Source organism: Chaetomium globosum, genomic scaffold (assembly GCF_000143365.1).
Source record: "Chaetomium globosum CBS 148.51 scaffold_1 genomic scaffold, whole genome shotgun sequence".
Lineage (NCBI taxonomy): Eukaryota > Fungi > Ascomycota > Sordariomycetes > Sordariales > Chaetomiaceae > Chaetomium > Chaetomium globosum.
The window spans coordinates 4,410,446-4,429,550 of NT_165976.1; the positions used below are offsets into that span (position 1 = coordinate 4,410,446).

General features: G+C 55.8%; 8 protein-coding genes across 8 annotated transcripts; 4 read left to right on the plus strand and 4 right to left on the minus strand.

The window, feature by feature from the left end:
• Positions 1 to 824: 824 nt before the first annotated feature.
• CHGG_01434 (uncharacterized protein) lies at positions 825 to 2,965 on the plus strand (the record flags this gene model as incomplete). Its single annotated transcript, XM_001220654.1, has 4 exons — positions 825 to 1,119; positions 1,178 to 1,308; positions 1,406 to 1,648; positions 1,700 to 2,965. The coding sequence occupies 4 exons, from the start codon at positions 825 to 827 to the stop codon at positions 2,963 to 2,965; spliced, it is 1,935 nt and encodes a 644-aa protein (XP_001220655.1).
• Positions 2,966 to 4,589: 1,624 nt separating this feature from the next.
• Positions 4,590 to 5,744, minus strand: CHGG_01435 (uncharacterized protein; the record flags this gene model as incomplete). The annotated part of the gene is made up of 2 exons (XM_001220655.1): positions 4,590 to 5,249; positions 5,313 to 5,744. 2 exons carry the CDS (start codon positions 5,742 to 5,744, stop codon positions 4,590 to 4,592), a joined length of 1,092 nt encoding a protein of 363 aa, XP_001220656.1.
• Positions 5,745 to 7,464: 1,720 nt separating this feature from the next.
• Positions 7,465 to 8,156, minus strand: CHGG_01436 (uncharacterized protein; the record flags this gene model as incomplete). The annotated part of the gene is made up of 5 exons (XM_001220656.1): positions 7,465 to 7,565; positions 7,625 to 7,752; positions 7,812 to 7,868; positions 7,938 to 7,961; positions 8,119 to 8,156. 5 exons carry the CDS (start codon positions 8,154 to 8,156, stop codon positions 7,465 to 7,467), a joined length of 348 nt encoding a protein of 115 aa, XP_001220657.1.
• Positions 8,157 to 9,141: 985 nt separating this feature from the next.
• CHGG_01437 (uncharacterized protein) lies at positions 9,142 to 10,138 on the plus strand (the record flags this gene model as incomplete). Its single annotated transcript, XM_001220657.1, has 2 exons — positions 9,142 to 9,224; positions 9,292 to 10,138. The coding sequence occupies 2 exons, from the start codon at positions 9,142 to 9,144 to the stop codon at positions 10,136 to 10,138; spliced, it is 930 nt and encodes a 309-aa protein (XP_001220658.1).
• Positions 10,139 to 10,969: 831 nt separating this feature from the next.
• On the minus strand, positions 10,970 to 12,477 carry CHGG_01438 (uncharacterized protein; the record flags this gene model as incomplete). Its single annotated transcript, XM_001220658.1, has 5 exons — positions 10,970 to 11,204; positions 11,318 to 12,078; positions 12,136 to 12,250; positions 12,304 to 12,395; positions 12,475 to 12,477. The coding sequence occupies 5 exons, from the start codon at positions 12,475 to 12,477 to the stop codon at positions 10,970 to 10,972; spliced, it is 1,206 nt and encodes a 401-aa protein (XP_001220659.1).
• A 539-nt stretch (positions 12,478 to 13,016) lies between these two features.
• On the plus strand, positions 13,017 to 14,798 carry CHGG_01439 (uncharacterized protein; the record flags this gene model as incomplete). Its single annotated transcript, XM_001220659.1, has 4 exons — positions 13,017 to 13,079; positions 13,138 to 13,189; positions 13,243 to 13,898; positions 13,956 to 14,798. 4 exons carry the CDS (start codon positions 13,017 to 13,019, stop codon positions 14,796 to 14,798), a joined length of 1,614 nt encoding a protein of 537 aa, XP_001220660.1.
• Positions 14,799 to 15,341: 543 nt separating this feature from the next.
• On the minus strand, positions 15,342 to 18,212 carry CHGG_01440 (uncharacterized protein; the record flags this gene model as incomplete). Its single annotated transcript, XM_001220660.1, has 2 exons — positions 15,342 to 17,962; positions 18,098 to 18,212. 2 exons carry the CDS (start codon positions 18,210 to 18,212, stop codon positions 15,342 to 15,344), a joined length of 2,736 nt encoding a protein of 911 aa, XP_001220661.1.
• Positions 18,213 to 18,618: 406 nt separating this feature from the next.
• On the plus strand, positions 18,619 to 18,958 carry CHGG_01441 (uncharacterized protein; the record flags this gene model as incomplete). The annotated part of the gene is made up of 2 exons (XM_001220661.1): positions 18,619 to 18,730; positions 18,801 to 18,958. The coding sequence occupies 2 exons, from the start codon at positions 18,619 to 18,621 to the stop codon at positions 18,956 to 18,958; spliced, it is 270 nt and encodes an 89-aa protein (XP_001220662.1).
• Between the last annotated feature and the right edge of the window lie 147 nt (positions 18,959 to 19,105).

The following is a 19,105-nucleotide window of genomic DNA, read 5'->3' on the forward strand; positions in this document are numbered from 1 at the left end:
TGAGCCTTTACGGCGGCACGAGACATGACCACGCCTGCCTGCTCGCAGATGCATGCATACCATGGGTGTCGTGGGGAACACGAGGGAAATGAGAGGCCTCTCTGTCTCTGCAGTGATCCGAACACAAACTAAACGCAATTTATTTCCTCATGGCAGACCGCTGTGACGGGTATATCATGCAGTCTCCCGCTGCTTCGAATAGGGGCTCGGGCTTCATTGTTCGTATCAACTCCAACACGATCCCCAGATCCGAACGAGGCCTCGTCTCACAGCAGCAAATTGAATCAATAAATTGATCATTTTTGAAAAGATTTTGGCGGTCCACGACAATAACTCGAGCTCTATCCGTTCAACAAGGAAGGCACGACCCGTTCCCAACCCGCAGTCCCGTGGGTTTGGTTCATACCGAGGTCATCTCTCAAGTATCGCCCCTTCCCTGTCACAAAATTAGGGTTTACGCCAAAGTCCATTCAATTCTCCGAGCAAGTAGGAACCTTGACGGGTAATTGGCCCTTGGCTTCCTCTCTCGTTGTTTGTGGGCCGATATTCACGGTGGATGGTGCTATCTTGACCTTTGGTTTTGGCAGATCTTGTTGACTTTTGTTTTATTTATTGTCATCACGGCCCCCGCCGCTTCTTGAATCCCCCCATTTTTGGCCTCGGAAGAGTCTCGATAGAAATCATCCATCTATCAGCTCTTTCGGGTCCAACCACCCCGCCAGGGACTCAAAAAGTCATCGAATTTCTTGAGAGCCACCCGCCCCCCCCACCCCCTTAACTTGGTTCAACAGCAACAGTTGACACGAAAAATAACGACGATAGCGATGGCACATCTCCGACTGCCACTCCTCCTCGCATTTATCTGCCTCGCGAATACCCTTGTCGTCGCCCAGTATTCGGCCTACAACTATGGCTTCGACGTTAAGAAGCGAGTCAAGCGCCAGCTCGGTCGCCGTTCAACCATGGTCGTGCAAGAAAAGATTGGGGGCGACATACAAGTGCGCCAGGAGGTCCGGCAGGTCGAGAAGGATCAGGAGCTGTGGACGCTGTATATTTTGGGTTCGAGCATGTTGCAGTACACGGATCAGGCGTCGCCGATGTCGTACTATGGGCTTGCGGGTTTGTGGTTCTTTCGGCTTTGTACTCGGTCGCGAAGAAGTCTGACCGTCGGCCACAGGGATACATGGAATGCCTCACCAGAGCTGGGGCGGCGTGGAACCGGTCACGGGGAACGAGAATACCGGGTATTGCACCCATTCGTCAGTTCTGTTCCCGACATGGCACCGGCCATACATGGCGCTGTACGAGGTACGACAGTTCCCTTCTTGTCATCGGGTTGACCAACCTGGTAGTCGGGTCGGGTGTCTAACTTCCTTGCCAGCAAGCCCTGTACGAATTGGTCCAGATGATTGCTACATTTTGGCCCGAGGACGAGAGACAGCGCTATGAAAGCGCAGCCCGCAGATTTCGGCTTCCCTACTGGGACTGGGCGGCCACCCCCCCTTCTGGGGAGAGCGTTCTCCCCAAGAGCATTGGAGGGAGCCCATTCATCGAGGTCAACGGCCCCAACGGCGTCCAGCGGATTGCGAATCCCTTATTCAGTTACAATTTTAAGCCTCTCGACAGGACAGCGTTCAGCTCGGGCCCTGTGAGTGGACTCCAAATTACTTTAGATTGACCACTGATAAGTTATATGTAGTGGAATGTCTGGACCCGGACACTCAGGAGCCCGTCGAGTAGCGGCGCAGACGCCCAGTCAAACAATTCGCTGGTTGCCATGAACTTGGATCAGAACCGTCCTTCCATCGCTCAGCGCCTCTATGCTTTGTTCTCGAGCAATGATAACTACACCACGTTCAGCAATAATGCAGCGGGAGGATCGGCTGAGTCGGTCGAATCTTTACACGACACCATCCATAGTCTGGTCGGCGGTTTCGGGACCAGTCAGTCGACGACTCAACCTGGGCACATGGCCTACATTCAGTGGTCCGCCTTTGACCCTGTCTTCTTTTTGCACCACTGCATGGTTGATCGTATCCTGGCTCTCTGGCAGACAATCCACCCTGATACCTGGGTTCCAACGTCGCAAGCGCTTTTGAACTCGTACACCACACGGAGAGGCCAGTATATAGACGCCAACACAGCCCTCACCCCCTTTTTCTCCAACAGCAACGGCACCTTCTGGACCTCGGACGGAGTCCGCGACCACACAAAGTTCGGATATACTTACGCCGAGCTGCTCCGCGGCCCCTCCGGCACCGCTCCCAGCGACAAGGTAACCCGGGTCAACACTGCCAAGCAAGCCGTCAACCGCATGTACGGCTCCTTCAGCCCGGCCAGCCTCTTCCTCAAGGAATTGCGCACCCAGCAGGGAACTGGTTTTGCCACCAGCCACAAGGCCCCGCACCACTCGCTGCTGCAATCCAAGATCTTTGTCGGCGCCGACGGCAGCACCAACAGCGACAGCGGCGACAGCTACCACGAGTGGATCGCCCGCGTGCGCGTCAGCGAACAGGCCCTCGACGGCGCGTCGGCCGTGGTCTTCTTCCTGGGCGGCCCCGTCCCCGACGACGACCACCAGCAGGCCTGGGCATCAGCGGCCAACTATGTCGGGGCCATGGGCCTGTTCACCGCGGCCCGGTCCAGCGCGTCGCAGGAGACGGACTCCGGCGCAGGCTCAGACATGTCGCACGACGCCCCCATGTCGGGAAGCGTGCCGCTGACGGCCGCGCTGGTGGCCAAGGTAGAGACGGGCGAGCTGGCGAGCCTCGCGCCGGCGGACGTGCAGCCGTATTTGCGGGCGAACTTGAAGAAGGTCGTGCTGAGCCGCAAGGGGGGGATGGTTGGTGAGCAGTGCCTCCCGGGGATGGCTATTCAGGTGGTGAGCTCGGTGGTGGCGGCGCCGTGGAGCGAGGAGGAGTTGCCGCGGTGGGGGGAGGCGACGGTGGGGTTGGAGATGTGTTGAGCGGAAGGGGTGGGTAGGTAGGTGGGTATGTGACTGGGGATGGTTTGGGGGAAGGGAAGCGGTTATGTGGTTGGGTTGGTGGATTGTTTATGTGTTTATGAGGAACGCGGGAGCGAGTGGGACGGTAATGGGTGTGTAATGTTCGGGGGAGGGGGCTTGTTTTTTTTCGATTAGCTTCTGTGTTGGTTGGTTTTGCTGGAAGATAGGGGTGTGTAGCGGGGGGACGTGGATGGTGTTGTTATTGAATTGCTTCTCTCTTTCTCGTCTGGCTTAAGCAAAGTTTGGAATTTACTATCCTGTGTTAACTGACTGAGCTGTATTGTTGTGGATGACCCGTCAGCCCTTGATTCTCCTTGATTCTGTTATTTGGTTCACAGTATTCGTAACCTGAGATCATTATGATGCTGTGAAGGGCAGATGTTAAACGAAGGAGAGAGAATCAGAAATGGAAAGGGAAACGGAGAAAACGCGATTTGCTTTCATTTTCTACACATCTCATCACTGATCAAGAGTTTGCTCACTTTTCGTTTAATCAACTTACATATTTGGTAGCTCATTGGGCAGGCTCTGTAGAATCGGGCTACCCGGGCAGAAGTGCCAACCTGGAAGGTAGGAGGGTACCTACCACAGTTAAGTAGTCATAACTCCTTCAAACTGCCATTTTACTACTTAAATACCTACTTAAACTCAGCTTCTCGCACCAGCCAACCAACACCAATTCCAACCCAAATTCCAACACCAATCCTACCGCTAGCAACACCAACCACAGCTGATAACAACGACGATAATAATATCCTCCCTTCTTTCAACAATATTGTCACTCACGGTAACAATCTCATTCGCGAAATAGCAAAGGATCCGAAGTTTCCAAGGTATCGAGGGTATCTAAGCTTTTATAGTGTCAATGGAAGCTCTCGGGATTCGAATAACGAAAAATGACAACGCAAATCGCCAGGCACAGAACTCCCAGCGGCTGGTTGCCAATTCTCGCTGCCGTCTGATTCCCCTCTTGGCTGTTCAGCGAGAATTGCGCATATATCGCGGCTATCAAAACCTGAAACTACCCGGATTCTGGGGAACCCAGGGGTAAATGTGCCAGGCGGCCTAGCGAACAGCGGTTCAGCAGCAATTCTGCTTCACTGACTGAATTATCTCGGCCTACGTTCTTCCAGTAGCAGCAGCAGTTTCTACAAGGACAGCCAACCGGTGAGTCACCTATCCACCCTCCGCTCTAGGCTCTTGACTCATTTTATCTTGCTAGGAAGTTGAACACATATCACATCACGCCACTGGAGTAGATGGCACCAAGAGGGATTCGGGGTTGCGCCTTGTGTATTGCGTTCCAAGAAGTCATATTCCCGAGCAGCGAGACTAGATAACAAAATGCAAGCGTTGATAAATCCAAGATCGCTATGCGTTGACCCAACAAACCCGCTGATTATTCGAATGTACGCCCGTGTATGTGTGAATCCAACGCCGGTATATAACGGAATAAACGAGGAGGGAAGATGCCCGAGAGAACAAGAAACAATGCACCCATGTTTGACGCCCAAACCATAGAACCCAAAGCCCACATCACGCCGAGCCATGTACAACCCCGACCTCCACCAACAAAGCTGCCCGCTTACTCGGCAGGGAGTAACGGCTTAGGCAGCGTCCCCCTGTCCGAGATGTGGCTCGAGCTGCTGCCGATTATTGTCGGGCTGTCGCCATCCACATCCGGATCATACTCGCCCTCTCGATTGGGCCGGCCCGTGACGGAATCCTGCCTCTCCATCCGCACATGCGAGCTCCTCTCGGCGTTGACGCTCTTCCGCACATCGTCGTCCTCGTCGTCGTCGCTATCTTCGCTCTCGGAAATCGCCAGCTCCTCGTAAGCGATCGGCCCGCTAGTGCCTGTGGAGGCCTCGCCATCAATCGCGGCAGCCTCCTGCTTCTTGATGTAGGAGTCGATGATATAGTACTGCAGAGCGTTCATAATGAGCGGGAATAGCATCATAACGAAGACGATCTGCAGCTTCTCGTTGCCCTCGGTCCAGCCCAGCGCCCAATCGCCCACGTGTGGTAGCCACGGGAACGCCATGAACATGAAGAGCACGACGAGCTTCATGCCCATGAGGCCGCAGAAGTAGATCAAGCTTTGCTTGAGCCACCACCAGGCGTTTGGCGGAGTGCCATAGTTGCCGCTCTGAATGGACTCAGGCGGGCTACCGAGGGGGGTGTAGGCCACGAGCTTGGTCAGGACGCGCACAATGACGATGAGTATGGGGATGCCGATGGTGGTCTGGGTGTTGCATTAGTCTCCATTTAGAGCTGGAGCAAGGTCAAAAAAATAAAAAATACTCACATCAATCCCCAAATTCAACAGATAAAAGGAGCACGGATTCGGCACATACACGTCCTCCTCGGCCCTCCCCATCAGCCCCCCCACCATTCTCCTGACCACCCCATTCGCAGCCACCGCCCCGGCATCGACCTCGATGCTGAACTTGCCGCTGGTCAGCAGCGACATGAAGACGTTGGCGCCATGAACCAAAACGCTGCCAAAGACCTGTTTGGAGGCGTCAAAGAACCAGATCTTGACGGGGCGCTGCGGGCGCTCGCGCCAGCGCTTGTACACGAGCGAGAGCAGGGCCAGGGCGCCGAGGGCGAGCTGCACGAAGATGGCGAACGAGCCGAGGAGGCTGCACTCGGTTGGCTTCGTGGGCCCGGCGGGGGAGCCTGTGGCGGTCGGGGCGGTCGGGAGGAGGGATGTGGTGGTGGGGTTGGTAGACGTCATTGCAACGGTCACCGCTTCGACGAGGCCGATGAAGGCGGGATCGGCGGCGGAGGCGGGAACGGAGGCGTGGAGGTGGAGGACGGGCGGTGTGTGGTCGCCCGGAGAGAAGGAGACGGAGGAGGAGGAGGAAGGCAGGCTCGATGCTGCTACCGCTGTGAAGGTTGGGACTGCGACATCTGGGAATGCGGGGACTGCAACGGCGGTTGGCGATCGGTCGGCAGCTAACATTTACTCCTTGAAGCTTCTTCTACTGCTCCAGTTCGTAGGCATCGAGAGCGAAAAGTCTGTACTTCGTACCGTTTCGTTTCCGGTCGTGTTCGTCGTGATTGCCAATCGGATGGAAAGGGGGCCGGAGTCCGTCCGCTTGGTAAGGAGTGTTTCACCTGACTGAGTCAAGGGTCCGCTCGGTTGGTTCGTTAGTTAGTTCGGGAAATGGTAGCTGCTTTTTCTGGAAATCAATTGTCGAGACCCTTGTTAATTTGGAATGGCGTATTGTTGTTGGGCGTGTATCGAAAGAAAGGAAGGAAAGAGAAGCTGAGGTCGGAGAGAAAGGTTAACAAATATTGGAAAGCTACGGTTGCAACACAGCGAGACAGCCTAGAAAGAAGCGTGGTGCCTGGAGGGGAGGCGCAGATGGCAGTCCCGCGGGCAATGCACGAGGTCGTTGCAGCCGACTTCTTCGATCAGGGTCCCTATTGGCCGTCCGCTGTTGGCCTTGAGGCTGGCCCACGTCAAATGGCCCACACGGCGGGCCCGCTTACCTCCGGGCCAGATCTGGTTCATGGGGCCCACTGCCCAGCTGCTGGTTGCTGCTGGCTTACCGGCAATCGCTGCCGACTTGGCATGATTTTGGACTGCTGCTGCGTATTTGATAAGGAGAAAAATAATACGAGCTGCTTTACTTTCGATAGCTGCATAGAGAGGCCGATCAGAAGCTTGCTGTGATCTTGCCGGTGGACATTCGAAAGGCTGCACATGTTGTTGCCTCAGAAACATTCATACCTATACACGGTACATGAAGACACACATTTCGCTATAGATGATGAAGTGACGTAATCCAACACACGAACAAAAGATTCTTGAAACGGAAATAAGCCAGGATAAATCGGCAGCGTCGTCGAAAAGCATTTTAGGGAGATATGGAAGGCTGCTACCAAGTACCATCGCTGTCCCCAGCCATGGCTTACAGCTATGCTTGTGTCAAAAATCGGTCTGCGCCCAATGCCAATTTGGAAACCGCCTGGGCAGTTCTGAAACATTGACGGGCAATAAAATTGCCCGCAACGGCCCTGCTCGCACCGGAAAAAGACCCCAAATCTCAATCGTAAAACTCCATCCTCTAACCCCTACCCCAGAGTCCCAAGCAACCCGGGGACATCAGCAAAAGAACCCTTGAACTGAAACGAGAAAAGTTACCAGCTTTGTGTGGATGGCGTGAGCTGTGACGCTGTGACTGGCCAGCAAAAGGTGACCATGTCCAGAAACTGACCGCAAATTAAATCGGCTAGGCGCACTCTGGCACGGTCGGAAGTAGCTTTCGCACGAAGTGAGGCATCCTGCGTGCGTGCATGGCAAAATCCGGCCTGCCCTTCTTGACGATGGATTTTGGCGCCCTGGGCGCCGAGGCCGCCTTTGTCTTGGGGGAGGGGTTTGTCGGAATAGACGGGCCTCCAGACACGTTGCGTTGACTCTGAAGACTGTCCGCAGGCCCGTCTAACTGTCAATCGATGCCATGTTGGTGCTTGAGGCGTTCTAAATTCTCCTTGCGCGCGTCCAGGTCCTCTTTTGTCCGGACCATCTTGTCGGGCTGGTGGTAGAGTACTGCGGCAGACGGTCAGTTGTGGGATGTCGCCATCAACGGTAACCACGGCTCAACATACCGACGAGGTAACGGTTCTGGAAGTTGTAGCCGTTCAACTTGTCGCACGCCTGCTTGGCGTCCATAACGTCTTCATAGACGACGAAGGCGGTGCCTTTCGTGTTGCTCGCGATACCCTGTCGGACTTGACTACACATCCGAGTTAGTAAAAGGCCTCGGAAATGAAGGCGGATGCAAAATTGACATACCGGATAGGTCCGTACTTTCCGAACAGGTCGAACAGCTCCTCTGGAGTGACGTTGTAGCTAGGCCAGGGAGGTTAGCACAACCGGACTCTCAAGAACGCGATTCAGATACGGGCGATGGCAACACACCTTAGATTCTTCACGAACAAAGCTCTATCCATAGTTGGGTGTCGTTAGTCAAGATGCCGGGATGCAGCGAGGCCGATCGGGGATGACGGGAGCCGGGGCTGCCGCTGAGGCGGGAGGTTGCGACCGGGTGGAGAACGTGAAGGAGGAATGGCCACCAAAGTAAAAGCACAGGTCGACTTACCGATTTACCTCCGGGCCAAGTTTGTTGGCTCGACTCATATCTCGATGCCGATTTCGTGAATCCTCGACTCGATATTCTGTTTGGGTACGGTACTCCTCCGATTGGGGGTTGCGGGTGGTGCGGTGTTGGAAGTGTTGAGGCTCAAGTGAACAACGGGTTGACACGGGAGCGAGGAGGAGAGAAGTTCGAAGGCGGAAGGTCGCCAGGTGGGGCTTCTGCCTATTTGGGAGTTAGTGGCCCACGTGATGCGTGTCATCCCAGGTTTCTTGATAAACCTGCAGATCACGCAAGGGCAACAGCGCGTTTTCAAAGAGAAGTCTTTAGAGATTCTGAAGATATCCGAAATTCAACAAGCGTTCCTAGATTCGTTTCTATTTACTACGAAGAGAAATTCCCCGGCATTGAGAGAACATTTTTGGTCGAAGGAGATGCTTGGCAACTAGCCGAATTCTGGAATCGCCGTGTTGGTCCGCCTAAGGTATCCATGTATGTACATATCAAATACTTCATTTACGGCTACAACAATCATTCTTTTGCCCATTCGCCCGTTCCTACCTTTTCCTGTGTGGTTTTGTCACCACTGAGCGCCATCTGCCACTGGTAACGAGGCCCGGGATGCAGATAATCATGCTCACTGACGTGGCTGCAGCACTCAGATTCGTGGACTTCCATCCAGGGCTGACCTGAAATAATAACTCTTCAAGGTGTGGAGCGATGCAGGGGCCACGCAACAGAACCCCCAATTTCCGAACGCTGCACTTAACGCGACTCGCCAGGCACGGGGCAACACAGTGCAAGCGTTGATTCGTGATTCAATGAAGCCCAGAAGCTTGGCCGAGTCTGGATGGAAACTCGACTTCACATCTCGCCTCCACAATGCTATGCCGCTGCTGCCCTTTCTACATCCTTCAAATTCTTCCATAACCACTGTAGAGGTATTTGTGCCCTAGTCTGTTTTTAGACGACTCAAGCGGACCTGGATCGATCGTCACTTTCGGTATTTTCTCCGAAAAATAAATCGACATGCCGTCGATCGCCCAGGAATCGCCGACGGTGCAGTCGTCCAGGAAGCGGAGGCGAGACGGCAACGACCACCAGATATACCCGTATGCGAGCCTGACCGCGATATCCGTGGACCCTGGCGCTAATAATTCCATCTTTCAACCTGCGTAGTGCTACAAACACCCCTCACGGGATCTTTGACCAGGACGATCGAACCCACCATTCTTCTGCCTTAGCCAACCGCAAGATCATCCCCATACCACCGGGCAAGCGGCAGCGAACATTAGTCGACATAGAGTTTGAAGTGGATGGAGAACCGATGCAGCGATCACCCTCCAATTCCCCCCCGCAAAGGCACCACCATGAGTTTCATCATCCACATCGGGACCATCAACAAACCAGGGACGCTTCCCGGGTCGAAGAGGACACCCGATCCCGATCCACCGTCCCACCCCTCTCCGCCGCACCCTCCATGAGCCGCTGCCACATTTGTTCGCGCAAGCCCAACAAGAAATCCGACCTCGACTCCTTCGCCGACTGCCAAGGGTGCGGCCAGCGGACATGCTACGTGTGCATTCGCGAGTGCCTCGGCTGGGGCGGCGGCGGCGACGGTGATGGTGGTGGTGGTCCCAGCCCATCCTCATACGCCCACTCGATAACGACGACACGAACACAAACACAACAACAACCGCAACCGCGGGCGCAACCACCACATCCCGCCGTGTCCGAGGGACCCCACCACAGTGCCCGCGCACTCCCCTCCCCCCCGGCCGCGACAACAAGCAGACCAAGAGGGGGCGCGTCTGCGGAGGAAGCGGGGGAGGTATCATTTACGATGCTTGACGCAGACGACGAGGAGCAACAGGCGCAGCACGACGACATTGGGCGAAGGGAGCGTGAGCAGGGGTGGACAACGGGCGGCGGGCACCGACGGGTGGTGTGCAGCCGGTGTTGTGTTGAGAGGGGCCAGGACGGGGAGGTGGTTTGCTTGGGATGCTTGCCGTTTGTGGAGGGCTGAAGATCTATACATGCGTGGACGGAGAGCATTTAGAAAGGCGTTTCTGGTTAATTATGGCCGCTCATATGTTTGTCTGTTGGTCGGATAATACAAGGATGAAGCCCCCCACCAACTCGGACTCGAGCCTTACCATACGGATCATTGGGACTGGGAACCCGCCGACGATGAGGATTTATATCCCCCCCGGACAAGAGCGGGGAAAGGGGCGATGGAGAAGAAGAAACGCCACCCGACCCGCTTCACCGGCCAAAAACAGACCCCGCCCCGGAAAAGGGAACTATTGGTAACGGCTCTGAGGCTGGAAGGAGCTGGAAGGAGCCAGACGAAGCGGGAGCCGGCGATTCAATCAGAATCAGTTGTTCACCGGGCATTCGCGATGGCCTGGTGGGTTGGTGGCCCGTCATCTGGATATCTCTTTTGGCTTTAACCAGCTCTCGGAAAAGGGATGGGGAGACCGCAAGGCGGCAGGTCATGAGGGATATTTTTATTATCGCGTCCATCCGGATCTTGCGGGATGGTACTTTCGAGGAGGTCGCGAGATCAGAGTACCTGGCGGAACATATAGCGGCAATTCGGTGCCTATAAACTAAACTGGGTCTAAAGAGTACTATTGTACAGAGCTAGGCATGAGAAATCAAGGAACTTTAGAGGCATAAGTGTATATAGTAGGCATAGTGGAAGCGGTCCCGGGTGGCGGGAGCCAGGGCCTGATAGTTCACTATTGAAGCCATTCGCTGGTGCCATTTTTGGATCTGTCTTTGTGTGATTGCCAACAATTCGACGGTTGAGTACGCTCTATTCGTACATACAAAAACAGCCACCCTTCCCGCTCTAATTGTACTGCGCGTACGCAGCGGTCGAGTTAAACTTAAGGTTGCCCTTAATGACTTTGTCGACCGCGCTCAGGAAGTCCTTCTCAGTCGCAACCTTCCTCCTCGCCCGGATGGCGAACATGCCAGCCTCAGTGCACACGCTACGCAGCTCGGCGCCCGTAGCGTTGGGGCACAGACGCGAGATAAGCTCCCAACGGATATCGCGCTCAACCGACATGCTCTTGGCGTGGATCCTGAGAATGTTGGCGCGGCCCTCAGGTCGGGCAGCGAGAACTCGATCTTGCGGTCGATACGCCCCGGCCGCATGAGAGCGGGATCGAGCGTCGACGGGCGGTTGGTGGCGAACATGACTTTGATGTTGCCCCGAGCATCAAATCCGTCCAGTTGGGTGATCAGCTCCAGCATGGTTCTCTGCACTTCGTTGTCACCTCCGGCACCATCGTCAAAACGCGCGCCACCGATAGCGTCGATTTCGTCGAAGAAGATGATGCATGCTTTCTTTGTCCGTGCCATCTCGAAGAGTTCGCGAACCATCCTGGCACCCTCACCAACATACTTCTGGACCAGCTCGCTGCCAATGACGCGAATGAAGGTCGCGTCTGTCCTGTTGGCCACGGCACGTGCACACAAGGTTTTGCCGGTACCGGGGGGGCCGTAGAGGAGAGCACCCTTCGGTGGGTCAATGCCCAGATTGCCAAAGCGCTCGGGCGACAACAGCGGCATCTCGACGACCTCGCGTAGTTTCTCGACTTGTTCCTTGCAGCCACCAACATCGCCGTATGTGACATCGGGCTTCTCTTCGACCGTCATCATAGTCACGCTGGCGTCGATTTTGGGCGGGAGCGGAAGGAGAATTTGGTACTTGTTCCGGTCGACTCCAACGCGCATCCCTTCCTCGATATCTGTCGGGCTGACGCGCTCGCCGAGCTGGACGACAAACTTGGCAATTTGCTTGACGTTAATGACATATTTGCTCTTCGATTCGTCCTTCTCGTCCGGGATGATCTTGGTGCATCGCGCTACTTGAAGCGGCTGCTCTTCCGACATCCGTTGACGGTCGGCGGCAACATCCCAAAGATGAGGCGGCGCCAGGCCGGTATCTGATTCCTGTATGAAAAGTCAGCGAAGGCCATGTCTGGGGTCGTCTTCACAAGTAGGGCGTACCTTCACGCCAATCTTCTCATCTACGCTCTGTTGCTTTTCCTTTATTTGTTGCTCGAGCTTCTTGATGGCAGCGCCGTAAGACGCAGCACCGTATGTTTTTAGCACTTGGATATCCCTTGACGATGTCAGCTCCGTAGCGTGTTGGTGGCGGTTCCAGGTGTGACCAACTCATCTGTGAGCGGGGTGATCTTCTTCTCTTCTACTTCGTCATCGGCGAAGTTTTTCTTGTACTTCTCCCAGTTTGAACCTGTGGCAGAAGGCTATGTGATCGTTAGAAGCCGGAAACTAACGGCGCGGGCAGCGACCAAACCAAGGGGGGTGGGTGTTGGGGTGGCGTACCATGATGACGGACGGCGGAGGGGAATGGAATGCGGATTCGGCGGTTTAAATCGTAGATCGCTCAGCAGTAATAGGGGTACTCGCGGCCAAAGGTAGGCGGTATCGTCAAATCGGGTTGTGGTAATTGCTGCGGCGACAAGTCGTGGAGTTTTGGCGAGGGATGATGTTGGAGGCGGTTATGGCTGCAGCAACGAACCCAGAGGCAGCTGTTCCGTAATCCCCATGCTGCCTTGGGCCCAGAGCTCTGCGAGGCTGAAAGAGATCTAGTCTAAATGCGGCTAGCGCCAACTGATATGGAGACACCCCGCCTGCACCAGGGCCACAGCGGTCCAGCTTAGGCTCTTCCATCCCCCACTGACGGCTTGGGAAGAACTCCAGCACCCGACTGAAAAAATCCCGTCCCACCTTGCGAGTTGTATGTACCTTGGAGGGGGAGCTGCCTGGAAGTCAACAGAAAAGAGCACCACACCGCTTGTCAAAACAACACCACACGCCTTTTTTTGCCCGACTTTCCCGCAAACGAATCAGAACGAGCTTGCAAAATGGCAACTGCGACTGCGACCGCGGCACAACCAGGTGGAGGGGGTGGAAATGCGACGTTCAGGGTACTTGCTCCGAGAAGACGGTCCATCGCGTCGAGCTGCTACTGACCCCTCGATGTAGGACAAAGAGAAGCCGCTGGCTGTCCGGTCCTCGAACATCGTCGCCGCCAGAGGTAGGCAACCTTTTGCTGCCGTCGAGCAACCCCTTGGTGCTGACTAGTTGCAGCCGTTGCCGACGCCATCAGGACATCGCTGGGACCGCGGGGTATGGACAAGATGATTCGGAGCGGCAAGGGCGAGACCATCATCACCAATGACGGCAGCACAATGCTCAAGAGCATGTCGGTCATGCACCCCACAGCCAAGATGCTTGTACAACTGTCGAATGCTCAAGACGTCGAAGCCGGTGACGGCACTACATCCGTGGTGGTTATCTGCGGTAGCCTACTCGGTGCTGCCGACCGGTTACTTTCCAAGGGCATCCACCCCTCAGTTATCTCTGAATCGTTCCAGAGGGCCGCCGCCGCCGCGGTAAAGGTCCTTCACGACATGTCGCAACCCATCGCCCTCACAGACACCGCCGCCCTCCTCCAAGCTGCCAACACCTCCCTGTCATCCAAGATCGTTTCCCAATACTCGAACCTCCTCGGGCCCATGGCCGTCAACGCAGTCACCAAAACGATAGACCTCAAGACGGCGGACAACGTCGACCTAAAGAACATCCGTATCATCAAGAAGGTTGGCGGGACGATAGAAGACAGCGAGCTGGTGGACGGTCTGGTCTTGACACAGCCAGTTCTCAAGAGTGCAGGGGGGCCGACACGGATGGAGAAGGCCAAGATCGGTTTAATCCAGTTCCAACTGAGCCCGCCCAAACCTGATGTATGTTGACTTCTCTATCTTGTGCTTTAGGTCACACATCTTACTGACGTACATTAGATGGAAAACACCATCTCTGTCAACGACTACCGTCAAATGGACAAGATCGTCAAGGAGGAGCGGATGTACCTCCTCAACATGGCCAAGAAGATCAAGAAGGCCAAGTGCAACGTACTCCTCATCCAAAAGTCGATCCTCCGTGATGCCGTCAACGATCTCTCCCTGCACTTCCTCCAGCGCCTCGGCATCCTCGCCGTCAAGGATATCGAGCGTGACGAGGTCGAGTTTATCTGCAAGTCGACGGGCTGCAAGCCCATCGCCGACATCGACAGCTTCACCGAGGACAAGCTCGGCAGCGCCGACCTCGTCGAGGAGGTCCAGAGCTCCGGCAGCCGCATGGTCAAGGTGACGGGGACGCGGTCGGCGGGCAAGACCATCTCGGTCGTGGTCCGTGGCGCCAACAGCCTGATCCTGGACGAGGCCGAGCGGTCGCTGCATGACGCCCTCTGCGTGGTGCGGTGCCTGGTCAAGAAGAAGGCGCTCATCGCGGGCGGCGGCGCGGCCGAGATCGAGATCGCGTCGCAGCTGAGCAAACAAGCGCGCGCGCTGTCGGGCACCGAGGCCATCTGCTGGAAGGCCTTCGCCGACGCCCTCGAGGTCGTCCCCACCACGCTGGCCGAGAACGCCGGCCTGAACAGCATCAAGGTCGTCACCGACCTGCGCCACCGCCACGAGCTGGGCGAGAAGAACGCCGGCGTCAGCATCAAGAGCAGCGGCGTCAACTCCAACATTGCCAAGGAGAACGTGCTGCAGCCGCTGCTCGTCAGCACGAGCGCCATCGAGCTGGCCGCCGAGACGGTCAAGATGATTCTGCGCATCGACGATATCGCTCTCAGCAGGTAAAGAAAGGGGCGGAGAAAGAGCTAGGTATGTGTATCACGGACAATAAATGGCAGGGAAATAAAACAACTGCATGAATGAATGATGGATTCGCTGCTGTCGAGGAAATTAGAGAAATCGACCCAGTAGAATCTAGATCCCTCATTGGGACCGCAATACATCTACCTGATAATAAGTGCTGCCATCGGATATCCCTAAGAGCAAGTACAACGAAAGCAGTGAAATGTGTGTCCGTAGCCGTGTCGTCACTAGGAAGCAAAGTAAAAAAAAGGTGATAAAATTGGTTAACTATTTGGCAAATCTCGGAATCATCGCAAGCCAGCCAGGCCATATTTGTACAGTACAGAATCTAAACAATCGCTCCCGAGCTCCCAGTGCGCCCCCAAGCGCACCACACCTGCTCTCCGACTGGCCAGCTGTAGCTAGGCAATAGCAATAGCCATCCTTCATCATGCCCAAGCATTGGCATTTCCTCAATCTCAAGGCTGCCTCCCCCGTCACGCCCGAAATAGCCTCGCCTCCAAGCCACAACCCAAGCAAATCAGTCTAATAGTTAAGCTCACCACCACCACCACCCGATACCTGATCCAGGTCCTCGTAGCTCTTGAGCGTCCGGCCTTGGACTGCCTCGCGGGGCCCGACGGCAGCGCCACCGACGCCGTCACCCCATCTGTTCGCCGGTCCAGGACGGCCGCGCCCGCCACCCATCATGCTGCCACCGTCGCCGCCACCATAGCGGGGGTTGTTCCCGCGACGGTCATACGGACCAGACCGGCTCTGAAACCTACCCCCGCCGCCGCCCGACGCGCCGCCGCGACGGATAGGGCCGGCAGAGCCGCCACGCTCGTCTCCACCAGCACCGGCGTGCCAGGCAGCCGGGTTGGCCAGGGGATTTGCGCCGCCGGCGCCGCTCATGATCCCGGCCGGGAACATGGGCATAGGAAAGCTCGGGAAGTTCATCATGTTGTTCACGGCATAGCTCTGCAGGTTGAAGCCACGGGGGGTGCCCGTCGGTTGTTGGCCGTTGGACTGGGGGAAGTGGCCATTCGAGTTTGCGTCGGTGCGCGAGGGGGCGATGTGGGCAGGGTCGAGGACATAGGCGTTGATGAGTTCGAACTGTATCATAGCGTTAACATAGATAGATGGTGGAATGGGTTGGGGGTAATGGTTCACCTCTTCCTTGAGCTTCTCAAGCCACTCGACGTGGCGTTTCTCGACGTGCTTGCGCCAGAAGTATTCCTCCTTGAAGAGCTTGGTACATTCGGGTACCTTGCAGCGCCACTTATGCTCGTCCTCTTGCTTGCAATACTTGCCTAGGTCGTCGTTGATCGCATCCTCCACTGGCTTGCCGCCAAGCTTCCGAAGGTCGGCCGTCTCGGGGTGCAGAATTTGGTTGATCTTGTCTTCAAACGTCTTGACCCAATTATAGGCCCGCTGCAGTTGTTGCTCGGCCTTTGACGTGGCGCGGAACTTGCGATCCTCTTCGGGTGCCTCGCCCTCCTCGATATCCTCCTCCTTGCGCTTTTTAGCTGGGAAAGGGTCCCCATTTGCGCTCGCCTCAGCCACAGCTTTGGCAGCCGAGGACAGAGTGCTCCGGGGCCTTCGGAGGTGACCGCCCGGGCATTTGCGGGTCAGCTCATGGATCGAGTCGCTCTCGAAAACGCAGAAGAAGCAGAAGTTGAAGACGCGACGAAGGTACTCGATGGTCAGATCCAGTCGCTTCTTGTCAACCAAAAGGTCCATGTCATCAACCTCGTCATCCACCATGCCTTCGTCCTCGTCGTCCTCTCCCTCTTCAATCATGTCATGATCCTCTCCCTCTTCGCGCTCCACGTCCAAGGACTCGTCTAGGCGAAGGCGCCGCTCCTTCTTAGGCTTCTTAACCGGGGCCGTGAGCACCGCCGGGTGAAGTTTCCCTTCATCACGAAGTCGATAGGCATGCTCTTCAATTTGGCGGGCAGCATTGAAATCAGACCCAACGTCTGCCTCAAACTTGGCGACGAGTTCGGTGGCTAACTGGAGGTCTTTGCGAATGCGGTCTGGGGCAGAGAACAGATCCCAAAGCGCCTTCTTCCTGGGGTGCGAAGGTGGGTTATGGACACCAACATGGCAGGTGAAGTCACCACGCAGCTCGTCCTTGACAGTTTTGCCATTGATCGCCTCAAGAGCTTTCTCGGCAGTCGAAACGGGAGCGGCAGACTTGGACTCGCCATCTTCATCTTGTTTGGCCTCCTCCTCGGTCTCATCAGGGATCGGGGCCTCGGGTGCGGGGTGCAACATGATCCAACCGATCCTGTGGTACCGTTTACTGGGGTTGGGGTCGCTCAAGGACAGCCACTTGAAACCACCTTCTCCCTCCCCAAGATGCTCCTTGCAGAAGGCTTCAAGGTTCTGGCGGCTTACAGAGGGCGCGATGGTTTTGATAAGGAGAGTGGGCTGATCCAGGCTCTCGTCCCTGACGTCGGCGGGCATAGTAGGCACCAGATCACCGACGCCGAGTACTTCATTTGCGGCCGTTGCTTCACCCTCTTCCTTTTCGACAACGCCACCGGCTCCGTTGCTCTCACTCTTTGGGATGCCCTCGAGAGATAACTCGTCAAAGATGCCGGACGCGAGGTCCTGCTCCCATCGAGCATACGCACTGTGCCGCTGCTCGTTCAATTGCTGGCGGAAGGGGTCGCGAACGTCGGGTACGTAGCGCTCTTTGAACCACTGCTCCTCCTTGTGCTGTTTAACAAAGGTATGAGCCATTTTGGCTTGGAGGTCCTCTTTGTATTTGTCGTAAGCAGCTTGGATCTTGGCCTTCTCCTTCTCCCGATCCGCCTGGACTTCGCGCGGGCCTCGAGGGCGCTCGGGTTCCCTACTCCGACCGCTCTTGAGCCGCTCCTTATCCTCCTTTATTTTTTCGTTCGACCTCCACCACTCGCCAAACCACGAGAACCCTACCTGATATGGCAACTTGAGAGGATCGGGCAGAATATTGTTCAGGCTTCGATGCGGTGTGGAATCTTGGCCAGGTACGTAACGGTCGATGTTTGGATGGGGGGAACGACGACCGCGGTCATCCCGATCGCGAGTGCCGGCATACTCGTCGCGGCCCCGTCCCCTTGGCTCGTACCGATCGACTACAGCGGGAGACCGAGACCGACGGCGACTACGGTCAGTACCTAGAACGCATGATGTTAGGAGAGGAGGTCAGGAGGAAGCGCAACGATATGACGAGCTGGGAACCGAACTGTGCCAGGATAGCAAGTCGCGGTTGGGAGCTCAAAAATGTTGGGTCGCAGGAGCTTAACACGCACCAGGAGATCTGCCACTGCGGTAGAAGGTGTCTCCCCTCTCCTCCTTGATCCTCGTGTCGTCGCGGCCGCTCCAGCGGTCGCCGGGCGATCGGGCCGAATCACGGTGATACTCCATCTTATCTTGAGTAGCCGTGTTATTCCGCTGACATCAACTTCGCCTTCTGAAAGCAGAACTTGGAGGGCGCAAGGTCGAGAAGTCAAGAACAGGACGGAGGTCTGTTACTGCCGTTCGGTTTTATCGCACGCCGCTGGGGCCTTGTTTGCCGTTTGTTACGTTACCCCTAAAACCAATTTTTTGAATGTCTATGGCCGGTAATGACTGTTTGGCGGCATGATTGCGGTTAGAAAGCAACGAATCTTGGCGGGTGAGGGAAGGCAAGCAGGTAACAATGAGGGAGGGTTATGCAATCGAAAAAAGAGCATGCAGCATCGAGCTACAAATGAGGGGATGAATGCATAAAGAAGGTAGGTGTAGTATAAGGGTTGGGGGTTTCGAGGAGGTTGCTAGGTTCATCGCGACGATGCAGGGAGGAGTGGAGGACAGGCGGGAGAGGATCAGGCTGACAAGTGAAGCCGAGAAGCGTGCTCAAGAGCAAAACGCTGGGGCAGGAACTGATGACGGTGATGATGAGGGTAATGAAAATGGGCATAAATAAGTAAAAGAGAAAGGGTGAACGAACAATTGATGGTAGACCGTCTACAGCGACGATGAGACGGGACTCCTCGGAGCAGGCCGATGCGCGTTGGGGGTTTGGAGACCGCGAACAGCGTGGAGTTGCTGAATTGGCAAGGTGCAAGACTCCAAGTGGACAATTCCAGGTTCTCGCTCCACCAAGTGGCTGGGCGGAGTCACGTGTTTGAGCTGAACTCAAACGCGGCCCCACCCATTCCGGCTAACTGGGCTACAAGTAAGTTGGTCCATGGGGGTTAGGGTAAGTTGCAGTTTGGGATCATGACACTCACTTCAATTCAAAGTGGTCAGAGGATGAATGATGTATTGACTGTAAA